At 40.1% G+C, this 15,833-nt stretch overlaps 1 protein-coding gene across 1 annotated transcript; it reads right to left on the bottom strand.

The window, feature by feature from the left end:
- Positions 1-741: 741 nt before the first annotated feature.
- LOC134475360 (homeobox protein Rhox13-like) lies at positions 742-15,500 on the bottom strand. The gene is made up of 3 exons (XM_063245631.1): positions 14,869-15,500; positions 4,495-4,540; positions 742-978 (listed from the first exon to the last, which is right to left on the bottom strand). The coding sequence occupies exons 1-3, from the start codon at positions 15,225-15,227 to the stop codon at positions 844-846; spliced, it is 540 nt and encodes a 179-aa protein (XP_063101701.1). The 5' UTR covers positions 15,228-15,500; the 3' UTR covers positions 742-843.
- Positions 15,501-15,833: the final 333 nt, after the last annotated feature.

Here is a 15,833-nt window from a genome sequence, read left to right as displayed (position 1 = left end):
GGTGTCCTCTCAGCAGGGACCTGCCCTGGCCTCTCTTGCACACAGGGGAGTCCCCCAAATGACCGTAGAGTGCTATAGTGACGAAGCTAAGTGACGAAGCTGTGGTCAGGCTTCTGAGGAGAGAGTTAAGTATAAAATCTGGGTCATTAAAAACTTACCATAAACCAGCACCTTTCGTGTACTAGGGTGGGAGAGAGAACCAGGCCTCACAAAATGAAACAATATCATTTTCATTGCTTTCTTGGGCTTGGTTTTATGCTTTTTTGCTTATATTAAATCTGATAGCATGATGAGCTATTTAAAAGATAGCAAGACATACTATGCTAGTCAATTTGGATTTATTATTAGCTTATTTGGAAGTCCTTTACTGCATTCATTGTCTTGTTTTTGTTGTTTCTACTCTATTCTGTTCTGTCCAGTTTTTACTATGTGCCAAGATATCTGCATCTGTTTTGAAGAAAACAAACTATTGCTGTTTTCATAAGGTTCTGATGTCCTGTATTACTGTAGTTTATGTTGATTGGTTTATTCTGTTTTATTTTCCTTGGCTTTACCATTTTTAAAATATAAAAATCTCATCATGGCACTAAGAATGCTGACTCTTGATGGTGACTCAAGGGAGTGTTTCCATGACTAGAGACCTCATCATCACTTGTTGAAATAACATTCCCAGGTCATCTGATATTTATATTCAAGTAACCCCTGATGCCAGAAAAATAAACCTGCTGAAAATTCATTGCTTTATTGACAACATAAGTGCTGAGAACAAAACCTCAAATTGGCACGGGCACCAACACACGGCCCAGACTTAGTGCCAAGAGCAAAACCACGTGCACTGTGGCCTCAGAGAAGGGGAACAGGCGAGCGCTGCTGCTGGTCCTGGACGGCCCCCTGGTGCTGGACAGCAGGTGGGGCATCGCTGAGCACTGCTTCCCGCTGAAGTTTCCTATCTTTGGCCCTCCGATTCTTGAACCAAGCCTGCACTCAAGGGAAAATAGGCACTGGGTTAGTGCACAGAAGAGTCGCTGTCACAATGAAGGCTCCTCATGGAACCTCACACGCCTCTGCCATTTTATTTGCACAGCAGCAGCTCTGCTCTTGCTCCACCCGGGCACCCACAGCCCGGCCTCCTTCCCAAGACACAAAAGGGGAAGTGCTCTCCAGGAAGAGGGCCCCCACCATGCAGTGACCAGTGGAAGGGCTCACACAACTGCTCCCCTCTAAACCTCTGCTACCCATTCCTCTGCAGAGAGACCAAGATCTGTGCCACATATCTCTGGGCTCTGGACTCTGTCACAGATGCCCAGTTCTGGACGATTCACTAGGACTTATACATTTGTGAAGTTCCCACACTGCAAGCTATAATGACACAAACAGCCTGCTCTCCCTGCCTCACACCTGCTTCCCCACATGAATACACTTCATCAAGAAGCCCAGAGCAGCAGAGCTAATGTAGAGAGGATGAAAAGTGTCCACTGGTGACAGCTGCATCTACACAAAGCATGCACAATGCACTGTCCCAGGTGAGCTGACATCAGGTCTGTTTTTGTAGCCTGTTTTCCTACCAGTCCTATCACCCTGCACAGGAGAGGGGGGAACATGCACGAGGTTCTTGAGAACTTCAGGCTGCAGAGATTGGATATACTGAGACCATTCCTCTCCTTCATTTGTTTGCTGTGGCTCCTGTTCCCTCAGGACTCCAGTCAGAGAAGCCCACAGCCAGGGTGGGGAGAAAGCCCCTCCACATCTGGGATCCTCTGTGCTTGGGATTTGTCAGGCACCCTGAGAAAATGCTCCCCAACCCCTCCCCACATCTCCAAGCTAAGACAGCCTTTGTACACCTGGTTTGTGCATTAGGATGCCAGAGCTCAGTGGCCTGCAGTGCTGGGCTGCTTTCCTGGAGCCTCTCCCCCATCCTCCGCCCATTTCCCCACTGCTCCCTGTCCTGAACTCTGCAACAGCGCTGCTCATGAGCTCATCCTGATTTTCTCACCCATGCCCTGCTGTTTTTGCTATATCTCCTGGGCTCTTCTGTCTCACATAGGTTTCCTCTGACCCATGACCTCCCCTCATTCTTCTCAGCACTGCCTGAAGAAACAGAAATTACAATAAAAGCTTGGATTGCAAGTAGCTTGTTTTGTGAGTGTTCCACAAGATGAGCACAGATTTCTACTAAATTTTCGCTTGAATGATGAGCAGTATGTTGCAATTTTCTTCATAGTTGGATGCTGAGCATCACATGATCTCAATGAGCCACTGCTTCTTCTCTTTTGTCCCTTTGTAAGATCTCTACCTGTCTATCCTTCTCTCTCTCCCCTACCCCCATCCTGTGTTTGTGTGTATACAACTGTGTTTGACAGTCTCCAAATAACAAAAGGTTATGAAAAAGATCTCGGCAGAGGAGGAGCAGAAAAATTCAGAGGAATACCTCACTTCACGTGAGATGATGGGCATGGATAAAATGTGTGAAGCAGTGCAAACTTTTGTGTAAAATCACCACTCAAGGCTGTTGCAGTATGAGCAGTGTATTGCTTTAATGACAATGTGATGTCATATACCCACAGAATCCTCCAGAGAACCCAAAAGTAAGTCTCACTGCATAGGATCCTTGTTAAAGTTCCTCAAAAACAGATTTCTTGGAGCCAAGGATAGCAGAGATTCCTTAATGACAGTGAAATTCGTCCTAGACTGTAACCTTGCTCTTTCCTGTCTCTTTTACACCAGTCAGGAAGGTTTTCAAAGGTTAGCTCAGGTTAATGTATTTTTAGTTTTTATTTTATCATTTTCTTTTATATAACAATATTAGATTCATTTTTCCATGACCAAGTTTCCACTATTTCCTGAGAGGAAATTTCTTTCAATAGGTAAGTGCTTTTTGTATTACAGTCATGCTTCTGGAATACATAATGCTCACAAAAGAAGGTTTCACTGTACTTGAAACTAAAGCAGGCACAAATCTGCTCTGAAATGAGGGCTATGACATCACATTAATCCACAAAGCCTATCTATGGAAATAGTATCCCACAAAAGGAAACACACACAATGCATTTATTTAACAAATACTCTAAGAAGGCAATTCTGTCCGAACCTGGTAGGGTTCACACTGGGAGCTACACTGCATTTTCTCTCAGTGTGGAACTTGTGGCCTCGCACCCTTTCCTGTGTTTCTTGGATCCCAGCCCCTGTAGAGTCCCTGGAGTGTCCCTGCCTCACTCACTATGTCCTGGCCCTGGGCAGTGGTGCAAGGTGACTGGTCCCAGGGCCTTTGGTAGCTGCTGTTGCTGCTGCTGAGCACCTGGGCTATGGGGGCTGGCCAGGTTGAGGGACTGCACAATGTCCCAGGCCAGCACCATGCTGGATAAGATCAGGAGGCACTGTTGGGTGTCTAGGTGAGTAGGGCCAGCCGGGCTTTGCCAGGACAAAGGGGTGGCAGCTAGGCCTGCAGGGTGTCCACAATGAGCCTGCCTGGCAACCTGGACCCAGGCCTGTGGAACCAGGAACAGGTGGGGTTCTGGGCCAAACACTCCCCACCCCTAGGGCAGGGTCTCATGGAAGCAAGCAAAAAAAAGATTCATTTAGGAATACATAAATGATTTTTAAGGCCACTCTCGACTACAATTTTTCTATATCATTCTCTTATTTTTTAGGTTGCCTGAAATTCATACCACGCCAATTATTTTGCTTTTTTCAGTCTTTAAACCAATTTCCAAAGCATGCAGTCCTATGCCTTATTGCAACCAGATTGCATGTGGAGAATGTGTTCACATCGACATTGTACTCCATGCAGAAAATTTTAAACTGTGGGCTGCCACTGTCTCTATCACCATCCCAACATGTACAGACAATTAAAGAAAATCAGGCAACTAACCACTTTAACTACCTTCCTTCATCACTCTCAATTTAATTAGACATTCATCACTTGTTCACAGAGTATTTTCATTGAGAGTTTATTCCCTTTCCTAATATTTATGAAATTGAGGTACTCAGTGGTACAATCCTTGGATGTAACGTGGTTCTATTCTCAACACCAAAAAAAAAAAAAAAAAAACAAAGAAATGACAGAGATAAAGATGAAACTAACCAAGGAAATAAATGTTTAAAAACTCACACGCTAAGTTCTTGGGCTTGGTTTCAAACACTTACCTACAACTGCATGCTCTTTTAACCTTGCTTTCTCCCCTGCACCACTGAACCCCAACATGAGTGCACACAGAAGTGCACTCTAAAGCACACAGGTCCTAGAATGAGGTGAACATTACTTAGTTTGAAGTTTTTTGTTTTTTCCCTTAGTAAACGACACTCCGGTAGATAAGGGGAAGAGACCACAGATCATGTTTCTGTCTCTCATTTTCTACCTATGAATGCCAGCAAGTTCAAAAAACAAAAAGCAAAACAAACAAAATACCACTTTTACAATGTCCAGGGCATGGCAGTGTCCTGAGGCAGGATGTAGATTGACTTCCCTGCCAGTTGGCTTTTCTTGCATTTACTGACCTGCACTCTGAATTCAGGCACATCCATGTCTCTTGCAAGCTCCAGCCTGTGGAGAGAAAACGGCAAATGTTCCTTATTCAGTTTTCTGGGTGAGCAATCCAGTGTTCTGGATGAATGGAATAGCATATGTATATTCCTTGTCAGTTTTTACATTTTCAATCACCCAGCAAAGAAATGCAATGATATTTTTCTATAATTTCCAGGAAATGCTGTCTTCTTAGAAATTTCTTATGATGAGCTCAATTCCCTAGTCAAAAAATGCAGATTGGCCAAACAGATCAAGAAACAAAACTGAACACTGCAGTTTAAAAGAAACATATCTAACTAAAAAAGAAAACAACAGGTTAAAAATGGAAAACAATATTCCATGCAACAGGAATCCAGAAAAAAAGTAGGAATAACTGTGCTAATTTGAGACCAACTGGATTTCAAACCAAAGCTGATGAGAAGAGGCAAAGAAAGTCACTACTTGTTGGTTAAGGGAACAGCACAACAGGAAGAAATAACTATGATAAACAAATATGCACCAAATACTAGCATAGCCAACTTCATACAACAAACACTAGTGGACATGAAAAATCAGTAAGCACCACTACAGTTGAAATGAGTGAATTCAGTACCACACTGTGACGAATAGACAGAACAACTAGATATAAATTCAACAAAGAAATATAATAGTTGATCCAAAACCTTGAACTAATATACTTAACAGACATCAATGCAGTGTTCCATCTAACACCAAGAGATTACACATTCTTCTTAACAGCATGTGGGACTTTATCCAAAATAGACAACATAACTAGTCCATTAAGCATGCTTAAATAAATGCAAAGGAATTGAATTATCGGACTGGGGATTTAGCTCAGTGGCATAAGTGCCTGCCTGGCAAGTCTGAGGTCATAAATTCAATCCCCGGTACCAAAAATTAAAAAAGGATTTGAATTATCCCATGCACATTATTAGATCATATTACAAGGAAATCAAAGGCAAGGGCTGGGGATTTAGCTCAGCGGCATAAGTACCTGCCTTGTAAGCAGGCGGTTGTGAGTTCGATCCCCAGTACCGATAAAAATGAAAAAGACAAAAAAAAAAGGAAATCAAAGGCAATATAAACAAAGAAAATAAGAAATCCTGGAAATTAAATAATACCCTTTGAATATGAAATTAAAGCAGTAATTAGACATTTCCTACAGTCAAATGAAAATGCCAGTATAACATATGAGAACCTGTGAGACAAAATGAAAGCTGTCCCAAGAGGGAAGTGTATAGCAGTGAGTTCCAAATCAGAAAAATGGAGAGAGTTCAAATAACCCTAAGATACACCTGCAAGTACTCAAAAAATAAGACCTGATCCCCAAACCAAAAACAAACACAAGCAAAAAATACACAAGCAAACAGAACTACAGTCCAATCATTTAATAAACATAGATGGAAAAATCCTCAATATGGAACTGGTACACAGCATACAGTAAATCATCAAAAAGACAGGATATAACATGGCCATGCTGGATTCATCCCAGGGATGCAGGGATTGTCCAACGTAAGAAAATCAGTAAATACAGTATACCACATAAACAAAAAATAAGGATAAAAGTCACATGATCATCTCAGTAGATGAACAAAAGCATTTGATAAAGTCCAACATTCGCTCACGATAAAAACTGCAGTGAAAATAGGTATATAGTCTTTGTCTCAATCTGATAAAAGCCATGTATGACAAACCAATGATGAACATAACACTAAATGGAGAGAAGCTGAAAGCTTTTGCTCTAAAATCAGGAACATACAAGGACATTTGCTATCATCCATTCAATGTACTTCTTAAAACATTATCCACAGCAATCAGAGGACAGAGACAAATCAAAGGAATATGGCTAAGAAATTAAATTATCATTATTATAGATGACATGATCCTTTGGATACAAGTTCAGAAAAAAATTTGCCAAAAGACTCCTAGAATTAGCAATGAAATTCAGTAGCATACAAGGATACAAAACCAAGATTTAAACATCAACTTCTATTTTTTTCTCTTTAAAATAAAAAAATCAGGGGGAGGAGCAAAGATGGCAGATAGATAACAACTGGCTACAAAGGCTCTCTGAGATAGTCAACTTAGAATTCAACATAATACAGAGTAGGGAGCCCCAAACAGAGGGAGATGAATTCTCTCCTCTCAAGAAGAAATTAAGGTGAGAAGAACCAACCAAACATATTGTCCTGGTCCTATTATTGGAACAGCTAAAGATTCAGTGTTCCTGCCACAGCAAGCGATTTGCCGACCATCTGAGGTCCTGCTGTGAATTGCCGAGGGATCTGAGGTCCTGCCACTCCAACTCACTGGAGGTGCAGTTACATTCAGTTCAGAAGACAGCGAGTTGCCAGGGTGCCTACATTGACCTCTGGTGAGTGACAGGAGTAGAGGCATTCCATAGAAAGGGGGGGTCCGGCAGAAACATCCTGGGACCTGGCAGGACTGGCAAGTACAAGGGGCAGCAGTGACTTCAGTCAGTTGTTCCCTTCCTGAATGGGATTTGTGGAATGAGCCAGGCCTGGGTCACGTGACCTGGCTGAGACCCAATAGGTTATCCAAAATCAAGTCCCTACAGTGGTGGTGCACACTAACCACACTAACCCAGTGAAGCCTCCAAAGTTTGACTGACCCAGAGGGGAGTCAGTGCAAAGTAATACAGTGCAGGCCACAGCAGCTTGACTGTCTCAGAGAGGAGGCAGTACAAAGTAATACAGTGCAGGCCACAGCAGCTTGACTGATCTGGAGGGGAGGGGCAAGTATAGGCTGTCCCTGTCTACAACTCACTAGCACATGGCAGAGGGAAGGTTCATCTACCCAGTGCACTTCAGAAGAATTGTAACCAACAAAGAAAGAAACTGCGGCCTCCTGAAAGAAGCAAAAAACAAAGGGAAGAGGAAGCAACAACAAAAAGTCCCCAGGTCCCAACCCGAGAAAATTGACCCAGGACAAGTAAATACAAAGGAGAATGAGAACAACAAACATGCAATATCAGACATGGCACCAATGGACATAAAGAGATATATTCGGGACCACATAGACGAGTTCAAAAGGGAAATATTTAGCCAAGTAAAGCAAGATATAAGAAGATTAATAAAAGAGATACTAAGCACCCCTCAAGCACACAGAGACAGAAGAAGGGAGGAACTCAAACAAAGGAGAGAACCATTTGATGAAGAATATAAAATAATATAAAATACATGAAGCAGATTCAAAGAGATTACCAGGAAAGTAAAAACTCTATGGAAAGAAGGCAAATCTGCTTGAGAGAAACTAAGGATCAATTACCCAAACTGGAGGACAATTTTGCAATGTGGGATTATGAAAGGGAAAACTTTTTAAAAATAACAAGGAACAAGTAGTAACAATACAAAGGCTAGAAGACAACAAAAGGATCTATAACTTGAGAATAAAGAATGTAAATGAAGAAGCTGGAATACAAAAAAAAGGAATTACAAAAGTTATTCACAGAAATAAGGAAAACTTCCCAAGCATAGGAAAAGGAAATGATATTCTGATGTATGAGGCATACAGAACTCCAGCCACCTACAACCAAAACAGAGCTACACCCAGGCATATAATAATCAAGATCCCAGAAATTCAATATAAGAATAGAATATTAAAAGCTGTTAGAGACAAGAAACAGATAACCTATAAAGGAAGGCCTATCACAATAACAGCAGACTTTTCTACACAAACCATCAAGTCAAGAAGAGCCTGGAGCGAAATATTCCAAGCCCTGAAAGAAAATAACCTCCAGCTCAGATTGATATACCTGTCTCTAGAAATTAATAGAGAAACAAGATGCTTCAAAAACAAAGAGGACCTTGGGAAATTCCCAGCCACCAATCCAAGTCCACAGAGAATACTTCAGGACATTCTAGAGAGAGATAAAAGTACTAGGATTCCAGGAACAGTGGCAGAGAGCCCTCAATGAATGGAGCAGAAAACAAAATTAAGAAGATAAGCAGACAACTGATCGCAAAAAAAGAGCATAACATAAATGAGGCAGAGAAGATTTTATTCAAAACTGATATGATTGATAGTATCAAGTCTGAGAGTATAGGCAACTACACTGAAGATGACAAGACTCTACAATACACATTCTGGTTTGATAACTGCCGGTTTTTGAAGTTCTATACTATATACAAAGTTGTGTTTTTATTAATACTGTTATGTACTGATATATTCAATTATACTATGTCTGATGATATAGCCAATTCTATTGAAGATAATAAGAGCCAACACAGGAACCATAGTAGAACTCTTTGTACAACAGTCTTATATGTTTATTTCATTTCATGTGTTTATAAGAATATACTTTGTTTTGCCTTTGCTTTGTTTTGTTTCTCCGTCTAACACAGAAAGGATAGAAATACAAGTTAAGACTCATGCATATGTAGAATCCATAAACAGTTTATGAGAACTGATCTTATGACACATGATGAAATGAACAGATACTTTGAAGAAAAAGAGACACTAAAATACCCAGCGCTGATCCTGGAGTGTCATAATGTGAAACCCAGCAATAGTATTATTCTTTGTTCAGAGTGATATTAGCTTGCTTGTGTTTATTCAATCTCAACATAATTGAAGATATGGATAACTGCATGTATGTTTAAGTGTATAGGATTGATAATCGTATTTCTGAGTTTTTGTTGGATAGTTGAACAGAACTGGTTGCAATATCACTGTTTGAATCCCCACTTTATATGTTCCACTTTACTATCTTGAATAACTATTTGTAAGAAGACAATCTGTAATCATCAACTAGTGATTTATTACTTTTTTTTTCTTTGAAATTATGTATTATTTCTACCCGTTTTCTGTTTCGTTTAGCTTTCCTTTAAATTATTTTTTTTTTAAAAAGACACTGCAGTACCCAGTGCTGATCATGGAGTGTCATGATGTGAAATCCAGCAATACTATTATTCTTTGTTCAGAATGATTTTAAGCTGCTTTAGTTTGTTTAAATATAAATGAAGATATGGATAACCGCATGTATGTTTAAGTATATAGGATTGACAACCATGTTACTAAGTTTTTGTTGGACAGTTGAACAGAACCATTTGCAGTCTTGCTGTTTGAATTCCCACTTTACATGTTCCATTTTTGTATCTTGAACAACTATTTGTAAAACGATAATATGTAAACATCAACTAGTGATTTCTTACTGTTTATTTTTTCTCTAAACATATGTATTATTTCTACCTATTTTCTGTTTTTTAGTCTTTCTTTAAATAAAATTTTTAAAAAATCAATTGCATTCATGCACAACAATAATAAACACAGTGAAAGAGAAATGGGGAAAGTAGTGCCTTTCACAATAGTATCAAGAAAATAAAATACTTAGGAATGAACTTAATAAAGGAAGTGGAAGACATCTACAATGAAAACTACAGTACTCAGCAAAAGTTGATTGAACAAGACTTGGAAAATAGAAGAGGTAACCACTGTTCTGAGGCAGAATCAACATAGTCAAAGGGTATACTCACAAAAACTGTTATGCTGACATCACGCTTACCTTGTTCTTGTTCTTCCCCATTTGGTATGATGCTGGCCACTGGTTTGTCACAGATATGCTGTCCCTTGGTACTGGACAGGCAGAACCAGTACCTTCTCAGTGGCCATACTTCCAAAACTGTTATACAGATTCAATGCAGTCCCAATTAAAACATCAAAATACCAACAGCATACTTTACAGATCTATAGGAAACAATCTTAAAATTCATATGAAATCAGAACAAACCCCAAATAGCCAAAGTACTCGTGGGCAATAGAGCCAAGCAGGTGGCATAGCAATATCAGACTTCAAGCTGTACTACACGCAACAGGGAGGAAAACAGCATGATTCTGAAACAAAAACAGACACATGGATCAGTGGAACAGAAATGAGGATACAGAAACCTCCCCAAAGATTTTCAACTATTTGATTTTTGACAAATGGTCTAAGAGCGTATGTTTGAGGAAACATAGCCTACTCAAAAAGTGGTGCTGTTAAAATTTGCAGTCCTTTGATGAAACAATGAAACCAGACCCTTCTCTTTCACCATACACTAAATTAAAATCACAATTAAGTAAAGATCTAAACATCCGGACAGAAAAATTAAACATTCTGAAATACAAAATAGGTAAAGCACTTGAAGGCATAGGAGTAGGAAAGGATTTTCTAAACAGAAACTCAATCATTCAGGAAATGGCAGCAATAATCAACAAATAGGATTATATCAGACTAAAAAGCTTCCACACAGCCAAATATTCAAAGTAGAGTAAAGAGACAATGTACAGAATTGGAATAAATTGTTGCCAGTTATTCCTCAGAGGACTAATAGTTAGACTATGCAAAAAACTCAAATTATTAAACCACCTAAAATTAAAGACCCAGTCAAGAAGTGGGGAAGAGAAATGAACAGATACTTCACAGTGGCAGGCTTACAAATAGCCAACAAATCGGTGAAACAATGCTCAACAGCTCTGGTCATTAGAGAAATGCAAATTAAAACAACACAAGATTCCATCTTACTACAGAAAGAATCATAATCCTGAGGAAATCAAATAATAAAAAATGCTAGTGTGGCTGCAGTGGAAAGATAACCCTCCTGCATAGTTGGTGAGAATGCACATTTGTACAACCATTATGGAAATTAATATGGAGATTTCACAAAGAATTGAAAGTAGAAATTCCCATATAACCCAGCTATTGCTCTGGTAGGTATCTTCCCCCAGCTGCTACAACGGTACTTGCATACACTGTTTATAGCAGCACAATTTGTAATTGCTAAACCCTGGAAGCAGCCTGTATATCCATTAACAGATGACTGGGTAAGCCACATGTGGTACCTATACATAATGGATACTACTCGGCTATAAAAAACAACAAAGTTCGGATGTTTGTAGAATAATGGATGCACCTAGAACACAAAATGCTGAGTGAAGTAAATCAACCATGCAACCTTAAATACCACATGGTATTCCTCATGTGAGTGAGGCAAAGAACAAACAAACAAAATGATAAAAGATGGATAAAAAAGCATAAGGGGACAGATCCTTCCTGAAGGAAAATGGCCCAAGGGAATAAAAAGAGGGGTGAGGGGGGTGGGAAAGGGAAATGAGAGAAATAAATCTATGCCATGTACAGGATCCTAATAACCCCAATCAATGTAAATAGTATAAGCCATAACATGTGCTGAAAAAAACAGTATCACCAGGTATGAAAAAATGATTGCAGACCCAGAGGAGAAGGAGAGGAAGAGGAGAGGAAGAGGGAAGGGAAAGCGGATTTAAAAGAAAAGGAAACACAAGCTGTAATGTGCATATGTAAGCACTCCCCGAGAGGAATGTAAACTGCATGAACTGCAAGCATGTACTAATCAAATGGAATAAAAAGAAATAATGAGAATTAACAAATGGGATCACAGCAAATTAAAGAGGCTTCTGCACAGCAAAGTTAACAAAGAAAATAGTGAAGACATAACCTTCAGAACTGGGAAAAAATTGTCTACTACTGCTCAGACACAGGAATGATAGCTAAAATATATACAGAATTAAAATATATACAGAAATAAAACCATTATCTGAAATGTAAAAACTAATCAATGAGCATTTGAAATGAATGGATACTTCTCAGACAATAAAGAACAAATGACCAATAAATACAGGACAAAATGTTCAACATTGCTGGCCCCTTGCAAAATGCAAATTAAAACAGTACTGAGATTTCATCTCACCCCTGAAACAATGGTCACCACCAAGAAATCAGCCAGTCCCAAAGGGTGTAACCAGTACGGTCTCTATGGAAATCAGGATGGAGCTTCCATCAGCTAAAACTAGAAATTTGATTTGATCCTTCTATTTCCTAAGTATCCTCCCAAAAAGAGTTAAATACATTTTGTCAGAATATGTATGCATATTAACCTTTACAGTAGTTGAATTCATGATAACTAAATCTTGGAAGCAGTATATATGCTCATCAAAAGATGAATGCATCCACAAATGTGGTATTGCTACACAACAGATTACTACTCTGCCACAAAGAAGGATAAATGTGAGTCATCTGTTAAAAAATGGATGCACCTTAAAACCACAATGTGAAGTGAGTCAAGCACATGAGCTTAAATATCACATGGTTTCACTACTATGAGAAACCCAAAATAGAAATGAAGTGCAAAAATAGCTAGAATACCAAAAAAGAAAGACAAAGAAGTTATTGTAATCCAGTATGACCAATAAACCCAATAGTTTGCTTTGCTTTCCATAATTGTCTCATGTGTTTCACATGATTTTTGCCTATGAGGCAGGCTACTAATCTGTACTCATGATAATGAGTGTTACAAACAAGTGAATCAGATGCTGGCAAAAAGTGTTTCTTTAAACATGAGTGGGAAGGAATAGAAGACAAGAACTGAGATGTATTAGGTGCATGTACCAAATCCCCACCATGAATGTAATCATTATGTAGTATAAACACATACTAAGAAAAATGAAAATTAACAAAAAATCCAAAAAATGAAATAGTTTCCAAGGTGCCATTAACAGCTCAGAGTACTTTTATTGTACTACTTTAAAAAATAAAAATGAATGCAAGAATCTATGATGAAAAACCTTGTGTCAATTTTAGATACAGGAAGCCTATAGTATGACAGCACCTGATTCTCTTGACTCTGGATCCAAGTTACTATTATTGGCAAAAGGAGCCACTAATTCAGGCAATACAAGAAAAATAGATAAAGCAGACACACAAGCCTGTGGACAAAACAAATCACCCAGGTTTAAGCATCAGAAAGCACTCAATGAGACATTTCTTCACAAGGATTTCCTACTCAGTGGCCGGGATGAATGAAATATCATATACAGATTCTATAATGATTTTCAAGTTTGCATTCACTGTGCATAGCTCTCCAATCATGTTTTTTGTATTTCCAAGAAAAAATTCTATCAAAATGTTTTGAACTTCTCAACAAATGTAAATTGGCCTTAACCTTCTGAGCTATTTTTAATGCATTGTTTTGAAAAATGAAAGCGAATGCAAACATCTATGATGAAAACATAGTACAAATTTTAAATATGGGAAACCTATGGAATGACACTCTCATTCTATTGATCCAGAGTCCACAGAAATTTTACTTACAAACACAGACACTACTTCAGGGAATACAGCAAAAATAAAGTGGATCATGTCAAAGTTAAACATTTCTGTGAGTCAAAGGACAAAGTCAAGACCCTGAAAAAGGATCAACTGTATGGGAAAAATGAGTATTTCCAAAACAGGCCTCATAGAGACACAGAACACTTCTCTTAAGTCAAAAAACAAATCACATCCTCCAGGTTTGGGCATCAGCCAGGACTCAATGAGACATTTCTCCAAGGAAGCTAGAGAGAGGAGCAGGAAGCAGGAGAAAACAGGCTCCAAATGACACCCTAAGCACAGGGATATCTACCACCCCATCATCTGGGCCACTAGCAAAGCCTAGGAAATGACAAGTGTGCTGAGCTCAGGGAGAAACCAGAGCCTTGGTCACTGTGAGAAGGAAGGTCAGCTTCTGCAAACTCTCTTGTTAATTGTCTGCTGATGCCTCAAACCAGAAACATAGAATTCCATGATCCAATGATTCCACTTCTGAGGATGTCTCAAAAACTTTGAATTCAGAGCTACTTGTCAGGCAAGCTCACAACAGCACTGTTCACAAAAACAACCTCTCCACAAATGAGTAAGAAACAAGGGTGAAGGGTGTATGTATCCATGCAAGGGAATATTACTTGGCCTTGAAAAGGAAGGAACTTCTAAGACATGTAGCATTATGGATGAACCTTGAGGAAATACAAAGTGGAATGATTAGGCACAGAAACATTAAAATGCTATGATTTCACTGACATCTAGTTCCTAGACAGTTCAAACTCATGCAGTAAAAATGCAGGCTCATGACTGTGAGGAGCTGGGAAGATGGAGGATATGGGAAGTGTTTCACATGGATAGTTTGATTTTGCAAAATGAAGAACGTTTGAAGATCTGCTGCATGGTAGCACAAAAATATTCATTACTACTGTTTCCTATGGTTCAACACACTTCAGGTAGCAGATTTTCTGTCTATGCCTCTTATACCACAACATACAAACACAAAAAAGTAGTAGCTACCAACCAGTTTCCAGACTGGATTCACAATGATAACATAGTAAAATCTCCACCTTGGTCCACATGAGCGCCACCCAATGCACCAAAGACAGGTAGGTGAAGACCCCAAGTGCTCTCAGGTCAAGAGGGAAAAGAGGGCAGCCAGATAAATAGAAAGGCCCCTAGGAAAGAGCCCATCTCTCCTAAAGCCTGGGGGCTCCCCAAGGCAGCAGCTCACCTTGCGAACACATCTGGGTACTGAGTGTATTGGAAAACAGTTTCCAATTCCTGCACCTGCCACAGTGCAAAGCCATTTCTTAACCGCTTTGGTCGGCCCCTCCGTTGACCCTGGGTATCTGCAGGATCCTGCTTGGCCGGCGACAGCTGCTCAGGCTCCTGGTCACTGAGATCCGCGTTGCAGTCAGTGTTACGTCCCTGGCTCATGTGGGCCTCTTGGTTGTGGCCGTTGTCACCACTAACACAGTAATCCAGATGGCCCTCGGGGCAAGCATCCACGAGGCCGGGAGCCCTTCCACTGAAGTAAGCACCTTCAGCGCCTCCAAGGACACCTGGTACAAGACCCGCACTGGCTTCCATCTCAGAGAGCTTCTGGTCGAAGCAGCGGGGATTCTCCTGGCAGTAAGGTACCGAAGACCACGAAGCCTGCTCCTCGCTGTCTGCACAGAGCAGGGGGTCCAGTCTCCACTGGTCTCATCCCAAGGAGGTGCTGGCGCCTGGTTCCCCCATCGGGGATAAAAGGAGAACCTGTCCTTCTCCCCAAAGTAGATGGCGTGATCACTGGAAAGGATTTATGTTTTCTCAGTGGATTTTTTGGCAAAAATATTGAGTAGGCAGAGTTGCTCAAAACACTCATGGGGTTTCTTGCAAGGTGCCCTTTATCACCCAGAATGCCCCAGTACCAGATTTGTCATGCTCACCTGTTTCCTCTGTTGCCTTTAAGGTCTTTAGAATTTTCACCTGCATTTATGCTGGGGCTGGAGTGGTGCCTTTTTAGACCCACCAACCTGTTCCAATTTATCACTTAGGCCTACACCCAACACCTGGAAGAAACCAATAAAGAACAGTGAGTTTCCAAGGTCAGGGAATCCTGCTACACCCTCTCCTGTTCAGGGCACAGAGCTGCTACTGAGGGTGAGAAGAAAGGGGAGGTGTGATGTTATGTTTCTTATAGTTACTTTCATT

Source organism: Cavia porcellus, unplaced genomic scaffold (assembly GCF_034190915.1).
Source record: "Cavia porcellus strain 051 isolate PalLab524CR breed Dunkin Hartley unplaced genomic scaffold, mCavPor4.1 scaffold_3, whole genome shotgun sequence".
Lineage (NCBI taxonomy): Eukaryota > Metazoa > Chordata > Mammalia > Rodentia > Caviidae > Cavia > Cavia porcellus.
This window is presented reverse-complemented; position numbering and strand designations above follow the sequence as displayed.